This window comes from Dichotomopilus funicola (genome assembly GCF_033296635.1).
Source record: "Dichotomopilus funicola strain CBS 141.50 unplaced genomic scaffold C8A04scaffold_26, whole genome shotgun sequence".
Lineage (NCBI taxonomy): Eukaryota > Fungi > Ascomycota > Sordariomycetes > Sordariales > Chaetomiaceae > Dichotomopilus > Dichotomopilus funicola.
Window position 1 is genome coordinate 344,188 of NW_026944047.1, and position 19,826 is coordinate 364,013.

The window sequence follows — 19,826 nt, forward strand, 5'->3', positions numbered from 1 at the left end:
GGAAATAGAGAAGTACCCGGGCTTTCACCGAACTAACTCTTACGGGATCAACGGTCCAGGGTTGCTGACTCAGGAATGCCCGGTGGTGTGTGTCGGCGATCTGATACCGTGGCGTACACTATTTGGAACACAGTGGTACTAGACCTCAGAATGGAATCCGAGCGAGGTCGAGAGATCTCCTTATTGAATAAGGTGCAAATTCTCTTCTATAGTTCAAGGTTATAGACCTTCTCCAGCATTGGACCACGAACACCCTCCCAGGCCCGCCGGCAAGCGCGCCTCGCTACCTAATGGCGATCAAGTTTGGCTCGTGGCGCACAGTTTCCCCGGAGGGAGAGTACTAGTGGAGATGTCACTTCTAAGTACCTGCCTACCTCGGAGCTAGCAAAATGACCCCTCCCCCACGGGCAGCTAAGCTCCTCGATTACCTAGCTTCCCGTCTTGCCGTCTCATGTATTTAACGTCGTTGACGTCCTGTTTCTTTCCGCCCACCCATTCCACTTCCTGTAGACACAAATCAAGCCTTTAAACTGCCCGAAAAATCATCGACTCACTCTTCGAAACTCACCAACTTCACCTTCAACCACCACCCAATTCCAACCACCCAACATGCCTCTCACTGGTCACTGTCTCTGCAAGGCCGTCACCTATAAGGCCGACGTTGATGCCCCCCTCCTTACCGGTTACGACCACTGCGATGACTGCCAGCGCCAGTCCGGTTCGACCTACTGTGCGTTTCCCTCCTCTTCCCGGTCCCCCCATGCCCAATCTCTTCACCATCCCGTTCCAATGGTAGCAGCCAGCCAGTGAATGGCAGGAGCTAACATCCCCCCTCAGCTCTCGTCGTTGTCGTCCCCAAGGACAAACTCAGCGTGACCGGCCCGCTCAAGAAGTGGGAAGGCACCGGCTCCTCCGGCAAGTCGGTGTGGCGCTGGTTCTGCGGCGACTGCGGCTCGCCCATCGCCCACGACCCGGATGCCGCGCCTGAGATCATTGCTCTCAAGGGCGGCTCGCTCGACACTGAGATCAAGAAGACCTTGAAGCCGGTAAGTACACACATTAATACATACCTACCCTGACCTACTCTGCGAGGAGTTATCTTGCGATGCTTGATGATAGAGAAAGAGAGGCACAAGACACGGTGGCTAACTTGGAGTGCCATTTTTTCTTGTACGACAATAGGAGCACGAGATCTGGACCATCGGCAAGCTTCCGTTCTGCCAGGAGAAGCTGGAGCACCCCCACGAGCGCATGCCTTAGAGGAAGGTAAGCTAGGGACAAAAGGGATATTGGGAGGAGAGAAATGAGGAAATGGAATCATATACCGGGCACAGGCATAACGCTGGTCGATGGGGCCACTCACTCAGGACGAGGTGTTTCCAGGGCTAGCTAGTCGGTAATGCGCTTAGTCCCGGACCGTTCTGTCGTTACGGTGGCGAACGAAATAAACAAATAATTGAGTAAAAAGTTCAACAATGTGCTCGGATTGGGATGGTGAATGACAATCAGAATATTGTGTTGGGTGCGTTCTGTCACCAAGATCGACTTGACCGCTGCTGGGAGGAGAGAGGAAGCTTCAAAGGGTGTCCCTCGTTTCACACATGGAACGGTTGTTCGTATGTATGGGGTGTGATCATGGATGAGGCTGAGTTGTAAATTATATATAGAAGCGGCTACGCTTTCTCTCTTCCGGCCCCTCCTATTAATGGGTCGGCTAGCTCACCTCTTGCTGCCGATACCACTCCGTGAAATCAGTCTTGGACTGCCCGAGTGACATATATACTTGAGGGCCTGGGATATGCTGTATCCGTGGTGTTGTATAATAGATAAGAGATTGAGGACTAGCCAAGTTGCCCAACTCTGCCTTCTGACCACGTCGAATTACCTCCATCGATACCCGCGTTGTTGAAGACGGTGGGCGCTGAGCCTATCTGTGTAGCAGGCTATTAAAGGGGTATCTATCACGGTTGGAGGGTAGTAGTTCGGTATTTCTTGTTCATTGTGCAACGAGGCCCTCTTGAGCGTTTGCGAAACCTGCAAGTGTAGCTCGCTAGGAATTCGTGGGGCGATGTTTCCCACAGTTGAAAGCGCATCAGCAAGGGGCAAAAAGAGAGGGAGAGAGAGGAAGAGAGCGTGGGGGTGTGAAAGTATTTGTTTGCTTATATTCATGTAGAGCGCGTGCACCTTTAGGCCAAGCTCTACCGACCACCTTACATTCAAGCTAGACGGGGATCATGAGAGTGAGGCTGGCAACGTAAGATCATCCACGGAGAAGGTGTAACAAGAGGGCGACATTCCGGGCATCGCCGTCGCCGATGCTGGTGTTGTTGCAGCTGTTATTTTGTGATGTCTTAACGAGTAAACGTCGGGCCCACTTGATGATGGTGACGATGATTTTGCGTCGAGCACTCAGGCCCATCCTACCTTGTGTGCTCTGGTTTTGTACCTTTATCTAGGAAGTATCCTCATCATTATCTTATGTGATTCCCCTGGCCTCGTACTACTAGGCTCCTACAGTGGTGCTGGGAACGCATGCCTCACCAACAAACCTACCTATCTCGCATCAAGATCAGAACGTCCGTTTGATGTTTGGATGGGCCATTTATATTGCCGGGTAGCTCACCGTCCTGCGGCTGAAAAGTCGCATGTTGAGTTGTTTTCTGTCAAGGGCTACGTGGTGTGGGTGCAGGAAGATAGCTGGAACAGGCAGATTTCTTCTATAGGTATTTACTTTTGCGAGGTGGTTGAAGGGAATCGCCATAATCACTCACTGGTTGACAAGGAATTTGTGTTGCGCGTTCGGTTTTCTCGGCGAAGCTGATGCATTTACCTTGGTGTTCGGAAACTCGAGTCACGGGGGTTCGGCAGTATAATGGTTAGTGCTGCGCTGGGACCAAAACATTTCTAGAGTTACTGAGATGGCCATCACGACATCGGATGTTTCAAGGAGTTGTGGGCGCGCCGGACACGGATATTCATGGCGATGGTCTGTGGTGCTGATCAGTTGCGACATTCATTCACCATGATGCGAGGGCAACGGGCCCTCGTCGAAATTGAGCGTGCCGTTCTGCAAAAACCGCACGAAATTTGGTTTGGGGCCCCCCTGGTGTGGGTTTGGCGCCGGGTGTTGCGTCTCGCGAACTCAATTGGTCTCACGGCTTGAGACCGAGGGGAAGCGGGCGCGAAGGAGTCGTTCGGTGTTGGGTTGAGATGATCCAACCCTGGCCCCCGCGTGCGAACCGGTTGGCGGGTCGCATCGCCAGTCGTCTTCGAGGCGGCGCAACATTCACAGGATGCGCGCGAGTGGCTGCCAAAATCTGATCCCATTCCAGTCGGTCGCTCGGTTCTAGTTTGAGTGGGAACTCAAAATCTCCGCGGCTCCGGCGGGCCAGGTATTGTATTGCGTTGGAATAGTCATCTGGTCCTCGGCTGGGTCGGGGATCAGGCGAGACAAGGAAGGACAACGATGCGAGGATTTTCTGGACTTAGCCGGGTTGGCCGGCGTTACAAGTCGGATGTCTTCGCACGGCGCGAGACCTGAGAAGCGGGTGATGTGGATGCGACGGTCGTGGATGGAGATCGAGCGGCCCCCTCTCCCCAGCCCTCTCTCTTTCCCTCCCGTCCTCTCACTCTTTGCCGAAAACGGATTGGCACAGCAGACCGCAACGGCGCGGATGTGTCGAAACCCAACGCAAGGAAGGCGCAGTGGGTGACAGATGCACATGGAACCACTTTGTTCCTTCCGTCATCATCGCCCCCAAGCTTGCTGCCTGTCCGAGTCATCCGTCATCCCTCCCTCTCCTGAACCCTAAAAGTCGCAGTTCGAACCCAAAACCCTCGGGCCTACGAGCGTTTTTATCTCGTGATGATTGACGTATTGGAGTGGCTATGAAAAAGGGGCTGCATGACGGGGACAGAGAGATCGTTGAGGCGCAAAAGTGGCAGACGACCCCTTAGTGATCCGTGCCAGTCTGCTTTGGATCTCCTGAGTTCGGAAGTTGGGAAAAGACATTGCAGCGAGCCCTCCACAACAAACGAGGAAAAGCCTGACAAACGGACGGGGCCATCATGTTGAAAATCACCTGGAGGGTAATTTGAGACGTGCAGGCCCCGTCGGCGGTACGCGTTGCCATTGGGTACACGGACCCGGCTGAAGGTACGAATGTACTTAGGGTTAGGGTTAAACGTGCATTGCCCAGAAAAGTCAAGACGAGACTCCCTTGTTGGAGACTCCGCGCAGTGTCCCCTCGGTTCCTGCGAACAAGTCGAATGCCCCGACCTGAACCTTGGGTTGGCAGCATGAAGGCAAAACAGGTGGACGCCCAGCGCCTCACCATGGCTGCGAAGGCTCCAAACTTTTTCACGCCCGTCCCATGAAAATCCTCCCCTTCCCTTCTTCCCACACCTAACCGAATGCCCACCACGCTCGCATCACCACGTTCATCGCCGACCACAGCCATCCAGCCAGGGCCCGCTGCCGCCGACGCGAAATAAAAGTGCGACGCCAAAAGTCGACACGGCCGATTCTCACCCCAAGCTGACCGTGTGCGCCCCTTGCATTCCCAGCCAGTGGATCGCCCAATCTTCTGAGCCACGCACGCCTAGAAGCAAAGCATCACCGCACCGTGACAAAGCAATTTTCTCCTCCTGCACCAACCTTCCATTCACGCCTCCCATCATTGTCGTCGTCGTCTTTGTTCGCACCTCTCCCCCATTAATCCGGCCAACACCCAACGACCTCCGCATTACCAACTACCCGACACGACCTTTGATTGAAAGCGCCGTCGATGGCTCCTCCAAGCAAGAACGCTGCTGCGGCAAAGGACCGGCGTAAGTCGAGCAACACGGCTGCCCCGTCCATCTCCAGTACCGACTCCTCCCCCAAGCCGACCAACATCGTCACCCTCAAGGTGCAGCCCCTAAAGCTGCAGGCCATCGTCGACCCGGATTCCATTAAGGAAGACACCTCGGCCAAGCAATCGCCTGCACCCGCTGCTTTGCCCACGGCGCCGGCATCCACCACAGAGAACGCATCGGACTCGACTCCCAATTCGCCCCCGGCCGCTGGTACACCAGCGGCGCAGTCAACAATGGGCCCTCCGACTGAAGGCCCTAAGAAGAGGGGAGTCAAGAGGAGCGCGAATACTGCCGCGAATGGCAACGGCGAACCGAAGGTTCGAGGCAAGCCAGGGCCGAAGAAGAAGCAGAGGCTGTAAGTGCTCCCGTCGCGACCTACTCGCATGCCCTCCACACAAACCATGCCCTCCCTACAATTCTTCCCCCGCCATCAGATATCAATCATTTGTCGCGCGGTACACAATGCTAATCATACCGATAGTGAGGATGGAACTATCGAAGGTGGCCGAGGCTCCCTTGCCGCCCACAAACTCGGACCTCGGGCCAACCAAGGTGCCATCAATGCCGGCCTTCGTGCGTTGGATCGTTCCGGCAAGCCATGCCGCAAGTGGAACAGGGGCGGCTTCACTCTCAAGACCTTTACGGGCGTAACATGGGAGATCCCCCGTTGGACCGCGCCGCCGAAGCCCCGGCCTGAGGAATCGGCCGACGGGTCGACCCCGGCGTCGGAAGGCAGCAACAAGGAGAACAAGGACGTCAACAGCCAGATCAAAAGCGAAGCGAGCAACAACGGGGGGGATATCGAGATGCGAGGTACCCCAAGCTTTGCCGCTGACAATTCGCCGGCGCCGGCCCCGATCGCCGCTGCTTGAGCGGTACCATATCGCACCGTTTTTTCTTTCCCCTTATTACATTTCTCACATTGTTTCGTCTCGGCTTGTCTTGACTTTTATTCTACGCACACACGCACATCACTGGTATTTCGGAGAACCATTAGCATTGTAACCAGGAGTTAAGGGGAGGCTGTACTAAATGGCAGGGAAAAGGGGAGATAGCATCTGTTCAGTACCGCGCTAGCGGACGACCAAACGGACAGGTGGAAGGCCAAGGCGTTTTTGGAGTTTGGGGGAGGAATGGGACGAGACTGGACCATATCCAGCGATGTACAACACAACGAGACAGACCGAGGGCACATCTTGCCAGTTCTTGCTCAAGCATCAGGTATGCGGGAGATAGGAGGATACGGGCGCCGTAGCAACGATCCATAGACAACAACCATTTACATGGATTCTCATTTAGTCACTGGCGTGTGCTTTGCTGCTTTATCTTGACAGATGTACATGGCCAACGCTCCCATATAGCTGTTCCTCGCTTGTCTCGCAGCAGAATTTCCGGGATGCTGCTACTTTAAAGACACTAAGAAGCCCAGAGGTTATTTGACGCTACGTATCACTGGTTCAACCGTGTCATCGGCTTGGGGATGAATGACGTCTAATAAGTTGACGGACAAAGACGAGCGCACTACCCACAGCGCTAACTTGTCGGAAAAGAGACAGGAGGGTTCCAGGACGACCGTGTAAAAGGTGAGAGTGTTTAACGGTGATTTCTGTACAACAGAACGGAGAGTTGTCTCCTTGGCCCAGTCCCTTAGATAGAGCTACAAATGGAAGCAACGTTGGTGAGATCTGTCTCGGGGAGTTTTGGTCCGGTCATCTTTTCTCTAATTTACAGCGGTGGTTGGGCTCCCAGCTCTCTCGCTAGGTGCTTTGCCGCTTCGCCCCCGGACGGAGCGTTTGCCTCCTAGTTTCTGAGCAATCGCACCCAGGAATGGCGCGTTGTTCTCCGGTTCTTTCCTTTCTACTTTGGCATTTTGGCTCCAAAGATGATGTGCCGGGGCGGCCCACTCTCGGGGATGTTTTGTGCACTGCAATTGGCTTTGAGTGGGCGAGGTGGATCCAGCGCGACTTCCTCCACTGTCGGACAGCTTTCCTGCTCTCTTCGGGGCATTGCCTGTCAGTCGCCACGCTTTCAGCTTAGCGTTGCCGACCCCATGATCCCGTCTTTCAGTGTTTCCATGGTGCTTGAGCCGAAGCCCGTCACCAGTCTTGCCAGTCAACCAGTCCAGCTGCTTGCCAGTGTCCGCTTGCCCCAGAACTCACTGGAATGACCCCGCCGCGCCTGTGCAGCTGCTCGCCTGGCAGCTGGTGGCTCACCCCTGCCTCTCTCCAAACACTTGACCCGCAAACCAAAATGCCTCGATCTGACTGGACCGACCTTCGACTTCCCACTGTCCATGCATGATTGATTGACTGAGGATAACAAGACAAGACAACAAGCAGGAATCAACGCCCCGTACCGGCCCTATCGTTTTGGGGAAACACAGCTGGCGCTTTCTAGACTATTGGCTTTCCAAGCACTAAATCTTTCGACTACAGGCCGGCGTTGGGCTTTTTTCTTTTAACTTTATCTTTCTTTGTTTCCCTGCGTTGCAGCTACGGGGCGGGCTAGTGCCGATTTGCGCATCTATGACATAGCGACGCAAGAGCGGAGGACCCCGAATCGCAACGAACAAGATTACTCCGAACCATCCAACTGTGCGTCTGCCCAACGGCTTATCTCCCCCAGGGCAACGCCGATAGTTACCTCCGCTGGCACGCTGCGACGCCGAAGAGCACGCAACCTGAGCTCCGTTCCTCGCAGCCAACCCCGATTCCGCTCCTAGAACCGAAACGCATATACCACCGACCGAATTTGACCATACGAAGGGAGGAAGCCTCCTTGCACTGCCCGCATACGATCGTTCGTCCGTCCGTTCCTTCGTTCAGCTCGCCTTCGTTCTGGGGTTAGCCTGCCTCGGCCCGCACCGAACACAAGACACCATACCTTCCCTGACTTTACTCGTGACGTGAGGTCTTCCTGCACGCCGTCCCCTCCTCGGCGAACACCCCGCCCCCTCCGGCCGCTGCCCTCTTTGGGCAGCTCGCAGCCCCTCCCTCACTATGACCAATCCCTATCAACAGCAACAACAACAGCATAACAGGTCAAATTTCGACTCCCTCGCATCCGGTCGCCTTCCGCCTCTCAGCACCCGCCGGCCCTCGTACGCATCCGTTGTTTCCGGGAGCCCCTCGGCCCAGGCCCGTCCCGCCCGCTCCGGCGGATTCTCCCACCTCCTCAACCCCTCCCCCACCGCCGAGCCTCCGGCCGGCCCGGAATCGACCACACAAAACCCCCGTTTCGACACTAGCATGTCGTACCCGTATGGTGGAACGTCCAACGAGGACGGCTCCTACCGAGACGGTCAGGATGGTGGTGCCAGTGCCAGCGCGTGGCCGCCGCGGATCGGCACGGGGTTCCCCTACTTCTCGCGCGCGTTCGACCTCTACATGAACAAAGATCCGCTACTCGTCGACGACCTTACCGGCCCAGGGGACTATCGGTTCCCCTCTGTCGCTCCGAATCCCAATATCAGTGAAACCGGGTTTCTCGCTCCATCATACTTACGCGATTCCGTCTACCTACAAAAGCTGGAAGAGAAGCACAAAGCAAAAGTCTTAGCCGAGAGAGACGGAGCTGTCAACAGTGATGGCAACAACACCTCGCTCAAGTCGGCGCCATCCTCTTCCTCTTTGTCCTCTCGACCTGCGGCGAACCGGAACTCAGGACACCTGCCCACAATCGGCACTAAGGCTGCCGGCTCATCCCACAGAGGAGTGGCATACGACGTAGTGGAGCGCCCAACCCCCGCGCCCAAGGAAGCGGACGATGGGTTGAGCCCGCTGCCGTCCGGCTGGAACCGAGACGACAAGGAGGCATCGCTAGACATCTTGGGTGATGGGTACGAGGTCAGGCATACGGGGCGGCCTATGAGCGATCACGAGGCTAGTTCCATCCGTGCAAATCACTACATGCCGCCAGCATGCGGGGTGTATTACTATGAGATCACAATACTGGGTGGGAGACAGGATAAAGTCAACAAGTGCGTGATACCCGCCCAGTGCTTCCGAGAGGGTTGAATATTCTGGTTCGATAGGAACTATCAGGCTAACCGGTTTTTGTTTGGTGGGATTATAGCAAGACACCGCCAATCGCAATCGGTTTCGCGAGTACCGAAGCTTCCTTATCTCGAGCGCCCGGCTGGGAGCCAGACTCCTGGGGCTACCATGGAGATGACGGTCACTCCTTTGCGTCGCAGAACGTGGGGAAGCCGTACGCCGAGATCTTTGGTGTGGGTGATACCGTGGGCTGCCTCGTCAATTTTCGACTCAACCACGCGTTATATACCAAGAATGGGCGGGAGCTAGGTATGCTGTGTCTTGCAGGCTATGCTGTGCTTCCTTACCTTCAATTTTCATCAAGCGTTTTGTTACGCTGGTGTGGTATTCCTTACGAAGAGTTCAAAATATGCTAACCCGCCACAGCCGTCGCGTTCAAGGACATCCCCTTTAAAGACATCAGGGGGAATATATACCCCATCGTCGGTCTCAAAAAGAAGGAGGATCATATTTTGGCGAATTTCGGCCAACGCCCGTTTATGTTTGACATCGACGGATATATGGCGGTAAGTTTCACCCCCCATTCATTGCGTTTTCATCTCTCCAACATGGCCGAATGTTATCTTCTTTGACGAGGAAAGTGTGACGCGGGCCTAGTGTGGATTCACCTAGTTGTTAGTGCAACTGTGAGCGCAAGGACCGCCGTGAGCTGGTGTTTGAGCGCCTGCCCGGTGCCCGGGTCCATCCTTCCTCCCCTCGGCGACTTTACAATGACTGCATCTCTGATGCGCACATTGATGCTGCCAGTGCCTTTTGCACGTTGTCTCCCCTTTCACCACCTCTCTACACAATGCGACGGTCCCGTCGCCGTTGGGGGTGTGGACCTGATGGGACCCCGCCGATGCTAATGGAATTCATACAGCGGCAGCGGGACGCGGTCGCAGACCAGATCCGTAAAACTGACGCATCGAAACTTGTCCCTGGATTGTCCGAGACGGAATTGATCCAGCAACTGGTAAGCATATACTCAGAGAACCCTTACTTGGCCGAAGATTTACACGCGCAATAGGTTCTTCAGTTCCTCCAGCACGACGGGTACGTCGAAACAGCCCGTGCGTTCGCGGAAGAGCTTTACAGTGAGAAGGAGGCCCTCCGACTCGACCCAGAGGAGACGATCCAGGGGATTAGCATCCGCGATGATGAAGACGCGAACAACCGACAACGCATCAGGCGTGCGGTGCTTGAGGGCGACATCGACCGTGCCATGAAGTACACGGAAAGCCATTACCCGACCGTCCTCCGCGAGAACGAGCGGGTGTACTTCCGCCTCCGGTGCCGCAAGTTCATCGAGATGATTCGCAAGGAGGCTGAGCATAACATGCTCCTCGAAGAACAACGGCGGCGCAGTCACACTAACGGTAATTCTGCGATCGATAGCGACGACGAGGAAATGCTCGAGGCCGAGGCGGCGAACGGCGACGACGATATGGACACGGCGATGGCGGAAGAGGGGGACGATGTGCATGGGACTAACAGCCCGCCGGCGCTGAGCAAGTTATCACACGAAGCGCTCGTCTATGGCATAGAGCTCCAGGCCGAGTTTGCGGGTGACACACGTCGTGAGACTACCGCGGCTCTGGACGAGGTCGCGTCTTTGCTGGCGTACCCGAATCCACTGAAGGTGAAGGAGGTGGCACATTTGTTGGACGGGAGTGGGCGTGTCGCTGTGGCGGAGGAGCTGAACAGTGCCATTCTGAGTGAGTCGCCCGTCATTTTCCCGTTGCTACATGCCGAGATTTGACTAACACTCGACAAACAGCGTCCCTCGGCAAATCGTCCCGTGCTGCGCTGGAGAATGTCTACGCCCAGACCTGCGTACTGCTAGAGGACCTTAGAAAGGACGGCGGTGATGGTGCATTTGTCACAGTAGACGGCATTATCCGCAGTATTCCGTCTCCGAAGCTGCGGTAGGGGTCAGGCATAGGACAGGCAGCTGGAGGTGTGATAAAGCCGGGGGACAAGTACGAGAGGCCGGTAGGGGGGGGAGTCCGGTTATTCGGATAGTGTATATGTGACCGTGGTGGGCTAGGACAGAGAGGTGTACGAGAAAGGGACGACGATGTGGATGCAGATTACGTGTTGCGCGGTTGCGGGGCTTGGGCAGATCCATGGTTCGCCACCGCAAGACCGATAAACAAGGAGGCTTAAGGGCGGTCCGGGATGGTCAAGCGTTACGTCGCTTACGGTGTGTATGGCGGAGATTCGGGTTCACCCTACTCTAGTTCTCTGCGTTGCTTCCTTTTCCCCACTCCCTTCCCTACTCATCCGTCGGCTAGTGCTAATGACGCTGCTGGCGGCCGCGATGGTTATTCAACTTTTCGTTTTTTGATGGAAGCGGGACTGCGGTCGGTAGGTTACCCTTCCCGTGGGACAAAGGCTAGTCGGTTTGTTGCATTAAGACTCTCCCATGTAGGTATCACTTCTTATATTGGCATGCTTTTTGCCATTCTTACGTTTTTCCCTTTCCTGTCTTGTTTTGCGCGTTTTGGGCTCTTCATATTTCTCTCCTCCTCGTTTTCGTATACATTTTCCCACTCACATGATATGGCGTTTGTTCGGCAGGTTAAGGTTGGTTGGCTTTATTCTTATGTCTTCGGCTTGGTTATGGCTTTTCGTTTTCTTTGGGTTAGTTTGTATGGGTCTGATTTTATTTTGGCTTGGTATGGTTTTGGAGCTTGGCTTGCTTGTCGTTACTTTTTGGTTGGTGAAATATGAAGAGGGTAAGGTTGGTTAGTTGGTTTGTTGATATCAGTCGGTGTGCGTGGATGAGTGGTGGTAGAGATGGAGGATGGGTGGATGAATGGACAGAGTCTACATGGTTACCTGACTCGAGATGATTGGGAGTGAGGAGTGGGTGATGGGCTTGGTTGTGGTGAGTGAGGGCTGGGTGGGTGTATTGGTACAGTACCTAGGCTTAGTTTGATTGAAGAATGCGAGGGGGCAAGCTTTATTATCAATGTTTCTTGTTGTTGGTGATTGTGGTAAATGAGTGAGTTGGTTGGTATTGTTTGTGTTTGTGACTGGGTGTCTACCTATCTGTATGGGTTCCCTTTCCCTTACTAGCTACGCACTAGACATACCTATACAGGTCGTGGGCAACGACGGCCGATATGTGGTGAGCTGTTCAGGCCATACAGTGGCTTTTTCTCTCCCGCCGTTTGCCGATGGTTTGCTGGTTTTAGCTTTGAGGATCTGGGGGCGTGGTCAGCCCCCCCACTCCATTTTTCGAGTCTGGAGATATTTACTCTTCCTTTAACCGGGCTTTAGCTTGGCGTTAGTGTATATATACTGGAGGAGAAGGGCATTGGAATCAATGCTATCATATCAATGCCCTTGACTTCTGGCCCAACCGCCCAGAAACTGTTTTGCGTGTGGCTGTGGCTTGCTGTTGCGGTTTCGACTCTCTAAGATCTTGAGTTCCATCTATTATATTGGAATATGTAAGACGGAGAGAGGGAAAAATGTATAGGAGATTGATTCATGTCTTCTTTTGGGTATCTCTTTTGTCTATTCCGGCATCACTTTTCAGGAGATCCAAGCACTTTGTACATTATACCATAATATGCACATCCTATTTCCCTCCCGCTTTTGCCTTGATCAACCCTTTCCTTCTCAATCTACCTCCGATACCCATCCCACTCCGGCCACGCAACACGTAACATCCTCTCCCTATGCCGAACCAACTCACCGTCCCCAGCCTCTCGTACCAACCTCCCCAGCGCCACTCCCCCACCTCCTCCTGCTGCTGCTTCCGCCGCCACGCCCTCATCCGACATATACTCCACCATCAGATGAACATAACTAAACAGCGTAGCATCAAACACCCCCGGCTCTTCCCGCCCAAACGCCCACCCCGTCCGACTCTCACGCAACAAAGTAGCCAGCGCGTCGAGCGCGTCCCGCGCCGCAGCGTATACGGCCTCCTCGTCCACACCTGCGGCGCTGTTCACCGGGGAGAGCGAGACCACTTTGCCGCCGGTGCTGGTGATGATTTGTTCGGCGGCGGCGCGGCGGAGTTGGTAGAGGAGTGCTGCTTGGACACTGCGGGAGGAGGAGGCCGGGCGGACGTAGAGGTCTTGGAGGAGGCGGGTGTGGGATGGGTCGAGGTAGAGGGCGTGGAGCCAGGCGTTGCGGAGGGAGAGGGTGATGAGGGAGAGGTAGGCTTGGGAGCGGGCGGGGAGGGTCGAGTCGAGGTCGGGGAAGGGCTGGGATTGAGATTTGTTCTTGGGTTGTTGTTGTTGTTTGCGGGCGTAGGCGAGGAGGTTGGAGGCCGGGATGGGGAGCGGGGGGGTTGTTGGTGGTGAGGTGGTTCGTGAGGGGAGGAGGAAAGGGAGCGATCCGGTGGGGGAGGCGTGGTTTGTCGAGGGGAGGACGTGGAAATCGAGTTTGGCGAGGCGGAGGAGGGTCTAAAGCAGGGGTAGTAAGAGGGTGTGTTAGTGGATGCGGGAAGAGAAAGGTGACCACGGAAGAGGGGGAAAGGGTTGGTTGGCGGGTCGTACCTGCCACTTGAGGCAGCCCGGGTTGAAGCTCGGAAGACCTAGCCGGGCGTCCGATTCTGTGGAGAAAACGTATAGTGTTGGGAGGTCACTTGATGTGAGGTACTGTGACCTCTCGGGAAGAGGGTTGGCGTCGTAGGTGTGCAGCGGGAAATGGTTGAACAGTTGTTGCAACGGTCGCGGTATCTGCATCTTGCGCCAGCTCGCGGCACCGGAAGGCGCTGTCGCCATAATGACCCCAAGGAGAGACGGAGGGAGAATAATGGGTAGAAAAAAAGGTAAAGACTGTGCTCGTTGTCGCAACCAAAATGTTGGGCCGAGATCGCTGGAATTCTAGATGCACACACTTTCCATCCCAGAAGGTTTGGCGTCAATCCACTGCGGGTCATGCCAAGAATCGGCTGCCCCATATTTTTGGCCGGAGTGGGGCCGGATCCCGTCTCTGCATGCTGCACAAGAAATCGCTGGAGATCACGGAAGGTGCCGTACCGCCACCGGCCCTGGTCCAGACACACGTCGTTGCCCTTTTAGGTTGTTTCTTAAGTGTAAAGAACGAGGAGAGGAATCAGTAACTGCTTGTACAAAATTTTGGTCTTTACATCCTGCCCTCAACCATAAAGCCCCCTTTCCGTCTGCCTGCCTTGAGCGTGATGACACTCACCAAGTGCTTCTCGTTTAGGCTCAGACCGGGCGGCCGGCTCGGGGGAGATAACCATGAACTCAAAGCTCAACCGCCCAACCCTAAATTGTAACCCAAAGCCACGGGCTAGACCCCAAGGTGGGTTTCGAGCTACCATCTCACCAAGCTGACATCCCGTTGGAGCGCATGGCCCTTGTGGTTGCAGTGAACCAAGGCAACGTTGGCTCTGGCACGGGCTTAAACCGATGCCAAATCGGTCACCTAGTGAATACACCTACCTAGGCCAGTAGAAAATAGGGTTCGTCAGTCCGCCGGTTGAGTTTCCGAGGCTCATGGGCTAGAGTAACGTGGTGGGTAATCCATGATTACCATTTCATCCGTTTTTCTTTGTCTCCTAGTACGAGAATGCCGCCAATTTTAGCCTGCTGCTCTAAACTCATGCTCCTCTGAGCCCTTGGGATTGTCACAAAGACGGAATCGATAATGGCGCTGACATCAGTTGCTCGCACCTAGGCCATGCCTTCGTCACCTGTCTTAGGGATGACTGCACCGGCAGCGAGGCGTATTTTCTAGGCCTGTCGAGTATGTGAGCAATGATACACGGGGTCGGATTTGCCTTAACTTGCTACTATATACTTATCGATGCTGATTGCAGCTTCCCCTAGTTTTCGGAGGGACGGCATGAGCTTTCAGAGCGGCGGTTGGACTAATCTCATCTCTGCTGAATATACTTTGGCTATTTGTGTACCGAAAACTTTGATGATTCTGGACAGTTTGCACTTGACTAGTTTCGCTTTAGCTTTATCTTTGCACATGCCCTTACCCTGGCCAAGGGAAACGGCGTCATCAACTTTTTACCACAACGAACAACGGTTCCCAGAGAAGAGCGGGTGACAACGGGATACTTTGTCCGAGCATCCGGGAGAAGGACCGAAAAACCGTCTTGCCGTGGTTTTGCCTGAAGGGGAAACCGTGGGCCCGGACCCTCGAAGTACCCCTGTGTCACTCTGTTCTTGGCGCGCCAAGATCCCCGGAAAATCTTGCGCGGGTGGTCAGATTCACATGGGGTTGGTCCCTGACCCTGACCCCCACATTCTGGGCGATGCTTGCTGTTCTGTTCGAGTCTCGTGAAACCCGGCAATGTGCATATCTTCCAGTGATACGGGCACTGTCGAGCAGATCCTTGTTTGAAGAGGGGGCAATTACAAACTTATTATTTACCCACGCCTCGTATATTTGTCGTGGATCATGGGCGGAGAATTAAACATGGAGTTATTCCCATATTGCAATATTGTGGTGTTTTCGTCTTAGACAAAGCTTGGCGGTTCATTGATAGGCCATACAACAACATGTGTTGATGCCGAGGCACCATCAGGTGCTCAATTATGTCCCCTCCCCCGCGAGGGCCCGTCCGCTCACCTGTTTTGGGTTGTGTAAACACTTAAATAATAGTCGCGTGCTTCACTGATAAATAAGTTTTCTTGGAGAGTTGCAACCTCTTCCCTGCTCGAGGACGGTCACTAGTCCGTCAATTCGTCGGCCTCGTCCATTGGCCTCGTTTGTCGGCCTCGTTCGTCGGCCTTTCCGCGGTACGCTTTTGGGTTTGCAGCGACGAGGGGATCGACCGTAACCAGGTTGTCGGTGCAAAGCATCTATCTGCCAAGAGACAGGTTATCGAGATGGCAGGGTGTGCTCCGGAGGTCGAGCTTCCACTGGTACGAAGTAATGGCCCTGCTGTCCCCATTTTATTAGGTTCCGTCGCAGGTCGGTTACCGGATTTTAAGGGTACGTATCCTCCATCGGCCGGTTGCTGTCGTTGAGCCCTTGCCTTACGGCAACAATTACGATCTCTCCCGGGGGATCTCGAATAAGGCTGCGGAGCCTCAAACAGCCCTGACAACAACCGCGCGCTAACAGTAGTGTACTATGTAGAGTGTTCACAAAATGTGCGGAGGGTCCGGAAGGAGCGGGCTTGTCGGCCCCTTCATCCGCAGTCTAGTGAAGAGATTCTCCGAGATCTCGGTCCGGGTGTACCCCCACTGAATAATTACCCACCCCCTGTGATACCTATCGTGTCGCCATGTGCAGTGGGATGTTGCAGGGGTGAAACTCTCGGTTGTTTCTCGAGTCAACGGTTTTCGATAAACCGGTGACAAGGCCTTTGAGATTCCGCAATATCGAGACGAAAGAGACGCAACCGAGACTGCAGCACACTGCAACAAGCGACGCAGCTACGCTGTGTTGACTTTTGACCGAGTGGGGTCCGTCAAGTCGACCTTCCCCACTAGGGTAGGCGAGAGAATGCGAATGGGCGTTGTGGTTTTGGGGGGCTTCGGAGGGGCCGTGGAACATTCGATGGTGATAGACTTCTTCCGAGCATTTAGCCGTAGAGCCTCCCGAACGACCAACATCAGAAAGATAATAGCCAAAGGGGTTGGTGGCGAAACGTCTTTGTGTAATCTGTATTACTTGCCGTTTCCCGGAGCGAGACCCTGGAGTTGCCAGAGTTACAACAGACGATTGAAACGCCGATACGCCTCGAGCATGGGCTTGAGTCTGCTTCGATAAATGCCCTCTTACCCGCTCCCATCAGGCACTTGATACTCTTGTCCCACCCCCTCTATCTCATCCCGCGTCGTCTGCCGTTAACCTGCGTCAAACACCTTATCGATCGTCATTGCAACAGCGGCAGCCCCCTCCAGTTTGGGCCTTCTGCAGCAGCCTCGACTCCAAAACCCCCTTCGGAACCAAGCCAAGGCAAGGGCGTTGACCAAATAAACTGCATCTTGCATCTGCAACTTCCCGCCCATCGTCAGATTGGCGCTTGCGTTCCCGTCATTCAGCCGGCATCAAAGAAAGAGGGCAGAGGAGGGATCGGCCTGGGCTCCGGCTCCATCAAGCGAGTCAGATCCCTTGGGGGTATTGACGTGACCAGGCGTGACCAGGTGTCACACCTCTCCATACCAGCCGGCACTCATTGAAATCTCCAAAAAGAAGGGCCGTTTCCAATCCCCGCTTAAGACGACCTTTTCAAATCCGTTCGGCTTTATTTTCTTCTTCTTCCTTTTTTTCGCATTCCTTTCCAAGGAGATACTTGCAACCGCGAGCAGCGATACGGTTACAGCCGAGATTTTTGCCCATTGTTTGCTTTGGAGACCAGGGGAGATCAAAAAAGGTCCCGAGCGGAACGTTGTGTTTGCCGAGGAATCACAACCGGCATCACAAGCCGAGGGTCACGCTCATAACAACGCTCTTACGTCTTTCGTCTCTGCGGCTTCGTCATCCCAGCTCAAAAACAACCACCTCACCCTCCCGTTCTTCCCTCCTCTAGTTCTCTCTCAGGAACATCCACATTTACACTCTTGTCCTTCACAAACCCAAAACCACAAACTAAAAAAAGGGCAACCCTCGAACAATCTTTCCAACCACAACCCACCTTATCAACACCTTATCACCAACACCCACACCTCAAAAATGGACTTCCGATCCACCACATCAACATCAACCTCGACCATGTCGTCGACCCAGCAATCCCCCATCAGCAGCAGCAAGATCGTGCCGCCGGCGCCAAAACCCGCCAAGGTATCGACGACCGATCCGTTCCTGAAGGACTTTACGCTGGTCGCGGAGGCGGCGAAACGCGCGCAGATGGCTGTGCTCATGCGGGACTTTGAGGGGATTGGGTTTAAATAGAGCCGGTTGCTCTTCCGCCTCCCCCCTCTCTTTTGCAGCTTTTCCTCGCCAGGATTTGATCGCTTTTTTATCGGTCTGTCGTTGCCTGGTTTCTTCATTTTTGAGCTTATCACTCGCTCGTTTTCATGGACGGGCGGGCTGCGGCTCCGCGGGTGCCGGTTTATCGACGCATCGCATGTGACGGGACCGGCTCGGCACGAGTGAGGCGAACCTACTCGCTTCAATTTGAGCGCAACTGGGTAATGGGGAAGCAGAAGGGATTTGGCAAAGAGGGAAGAAGGCAGGTTGCGACGGTATGGGCGGCGGTTTACTTTTTCACACTACGATCCAAGCATGGGATTTCCGGGAGCATTTGATGGGCGGGTTTCGACTCTGGGGCGGGGGGTACTTTGGGGTTTTACCTGGGTTTCTGGGTTCGTTGATTTACTTTTTCGGGACTGGCGTATGGTGTATGGGTTAGGACATCACGGGTTGGCATTTGGAGTTTTCAAGTTTCGTCATGGTTTACAGGGTCGGATACGGGTAGGAAGAGGTTACTATTGATCTGGGGGGCTGTTCATCACATAGGGTTATATCCAATCTCATTTCATTCGGGAGGTTTTACACACTCTCTCTTTTTTTCTTCACACATTCCTTTTTCACATGCCGAGGGCATAGACTTGGTGGACTAGTGGGTGCTTCCGAGGGTTCAGATCCGGATAATAGGTCTCGTGGTCAGATATACGATATACAGACAAACAGACAGACGGGTGCACGGGCAAACAGTACGCCCTGGCGGCAATCCAGAAAGCAAGCATTCCAAATAGTCTACCTATCCCTTCCATGCCTTAGCTGCACAATCCGTTTCATCCCTTTCATTCACTCCCCCTACCACCCCTCCCAAAAAAAAGAATAAAATACATAGTAAGTAAAAACTCCCCTTAAATCTTCGCCATCAACGAAACCCCCCCATCCAACGCAACCGTAGCCCCATTCACCCACGCCCCCGCCCGACTCGCCAAAAACAAACACGCCCCGCCCACATCCCCCGGCGTACCAATCCGTCCCAACGGATTCACCGCCCGAATCTCCTCGCCAAACTCCCTCAGCGTCGCAGCCATCATCTTACTCGGGAACGGTCCACACGCAAGCGTGTTGCTCGTTATGCCCCGCGGCCCTAGCTCCACGGCTAAGTGCCGCGAGAGGTGGTGCAGCGCTGCTTTGCTGGCGCTGTAGGCGAAGGTGGGAAGTTGGGGGACGCGTAGGCCGTCGATGCTGCCGATGTTGATTACGCGGGCGGGGTCCGGGGATGGGGCGTCGCTGTCGGCGCCGGGGGGTTTGGCGGATGCGGCGGCGGCTTCGAGGAGTGGGGTGAGGAGCTGGGTGAGGGTGAATACACGCTGGAGGTTAAGAGTCAAAAGCTTGGACCAGGCGGAGTCGGGGTAGGTGTCGTAGGTGGTGCCCCAGGTGGCGCCGGAGTTGTGGATGAGGACGTGCAGGGCGGATTCGCGGGCGGCGAGATCGGTGGCGAGGCGTTGGCATTCCGGGAGGGAGGAGAGGTCGGCGGGGAGGGGGATGGCGGTGCCGCGGTTGGTGTTTGAGGTTGAGTTGAGCTCGGCGCAGGCGGATTCGCAGGCCGCTGCGTCGCGCGAGGAGATGTAGACTTTGGCGCCGTTGGCGATGAAGGCTTCTGAGATCATGCGGCCGACGCCTTTGGCGCCGCCGGTGACGAGGACGACTTTGTCCTGGGGGAGTGTTAGACTCGGGCCTGTAAGTAGGGGGATTGGTGTGAAAAGGGGGGGGTACAGTACCTTGACAGAGAAGAGAGACTGGATATCCATTTTGGGGATGAATTCAAGAAAACAGTGAGTGTGTGTTTTCGCCGCGTTTTGTTCAGATTGGAGACGGTTGTCTCAATGAATACAATCAGTAATCTTCAATCCAACAGTCCGACGTGATAGGATTCAAATTTCACCGTTTCTCTGTTGATGGTTGTGAGGTGAACAACCCACTGTATCCGGGCTCCGGGTTTGACGAACGACTCTGGAACCCGGAAGCCGAGCCGAGGCATCTTCCAGTGCAGTCCCGGGAAACCGTTGCCAAGAT

At 54.7% G+C, this 19,826-nt stretch overlaps 6 protein-coding genes across 6 annotated transcripts; 4 read left to right on the top strand and 2 right to left on the bottom strand.

Annotated features, from left to right (window-relative positions):
* Positions 1-609: 609 nt before the first annotated feature.
* Positions 610-1,260, top strand: C8A04DRAFT_36870 (Mss4-like protein; the record flags this gene model as incomplete). The annotated part of the gene is made up of 3 exons (XM_062783679.1): positions 610-730; positions 838-1,046; positions 1,183-1,260. 3 exons carry the CDS (start codon positions 610-612, stop codon positions 1,258-1,260), a joined length of 408 nt encoding a protein of 135 aa, XP_062637609.1.
* A 3,527-nt stretch (positions 1,261-4,787) lies between these two features.
* Positions 4,788-5,729, top strand: C8A04DRAFT_36871 (INO80 complex, subunit Ies4; the record flags this gene model as incomplete). The annotated part of the gene is made up of 2 exons (XM_062783680.1): positions 4,788-5,212; positions 5,339-5,729. The coding sequence occupies 2 exons, from the start codon at positions 4,788-4,790 to the stop codon at positions 5,727-5,729; spliced, it is 816 nt and encodes a 271-aa protein (XP_062637610.1).
* Positions 5,730-7,856: 2,127 nt separating this feature from the next.
* C8A04DRAFT_28143 (CTLH/CRA C-terminal to lish motif domain-containing protein) lies at positions 7,857-10,823 on the top strand (the record flags this gene model as incomplete). The annotated part of the gene is made up of 6 exons (XM_062780539.1): positions 7,857-8,836; positions 8,932-9,161; positions 9,279-9,418; positions 9,775-9,867; positions 9,922-10,609; positions 10,672-10,823. 6 exons carry the CDS (start codon positions 7,857-7,859, stop codon positions 10,821-10,823), a joined length of 2,283 nt encoding a protein of 760 aa, XP_062637611.1.
* Positions 10,824-12,529: 1,706 nt separating this feature from the next.
* Positions 12,530-13,639, bottom strand: C8A04DRAFT_36873 (uncharacterized protein; the record flags this gene model as incomplete). Its single annotated transcript, XM_062783681.1, has 2 exons — positions 12,530-13,318; positions 13,412-13,639. The coding sequence occupies 2 exons, from the start codon at positions 13,637-13,639 to the stop codon at positions 12,530-12,532; spliced, it is 1,017 nt and encodes a 338-aa protein (XP_062637612.1).
* Positions 13,640-17,522: 3,883 nt separating this feature from the next.
* On the top strand, positions 17,523-17,741 carry C8A04DRAFT_28145 (uncharacterized protein; the record flags this gene model as incomplete). The annotated part of the gene is made up of 1 exon (XM_062780540.1): positions 17,523-17,741. One exon carries the CDS (start codon positions 17,523-17,525, stop codon positions 17,739-17,741), a length of 219 nt encoding a protein of 72 aa, XP_062637613.1.
* Positions 17,742-18,661: 920 nt separating this feature from the next.
* On the bottom strand, positions 18,662-19,561 carry C8A04DRAFT_11757 (Rhamnolipids biosynthesis 3-oxoacyl-reductase; the record flags this gene model as incomplete). Its single annotated transcript, XM_062777085.1, has 2 exons — positions 18,662-19,465; positions 19,532-19,561. The coding sequence occupies 2 exons, from the start codon at positions 19,559-19,561 to the stop codon at positions 18,662-18,664; spliced, it is 834 nt and encodes a 277-aa protein (XP_062637614.1).
* Between the last annotated feature and the right edge of the window lie 265 nt (positions 19,562-19,826).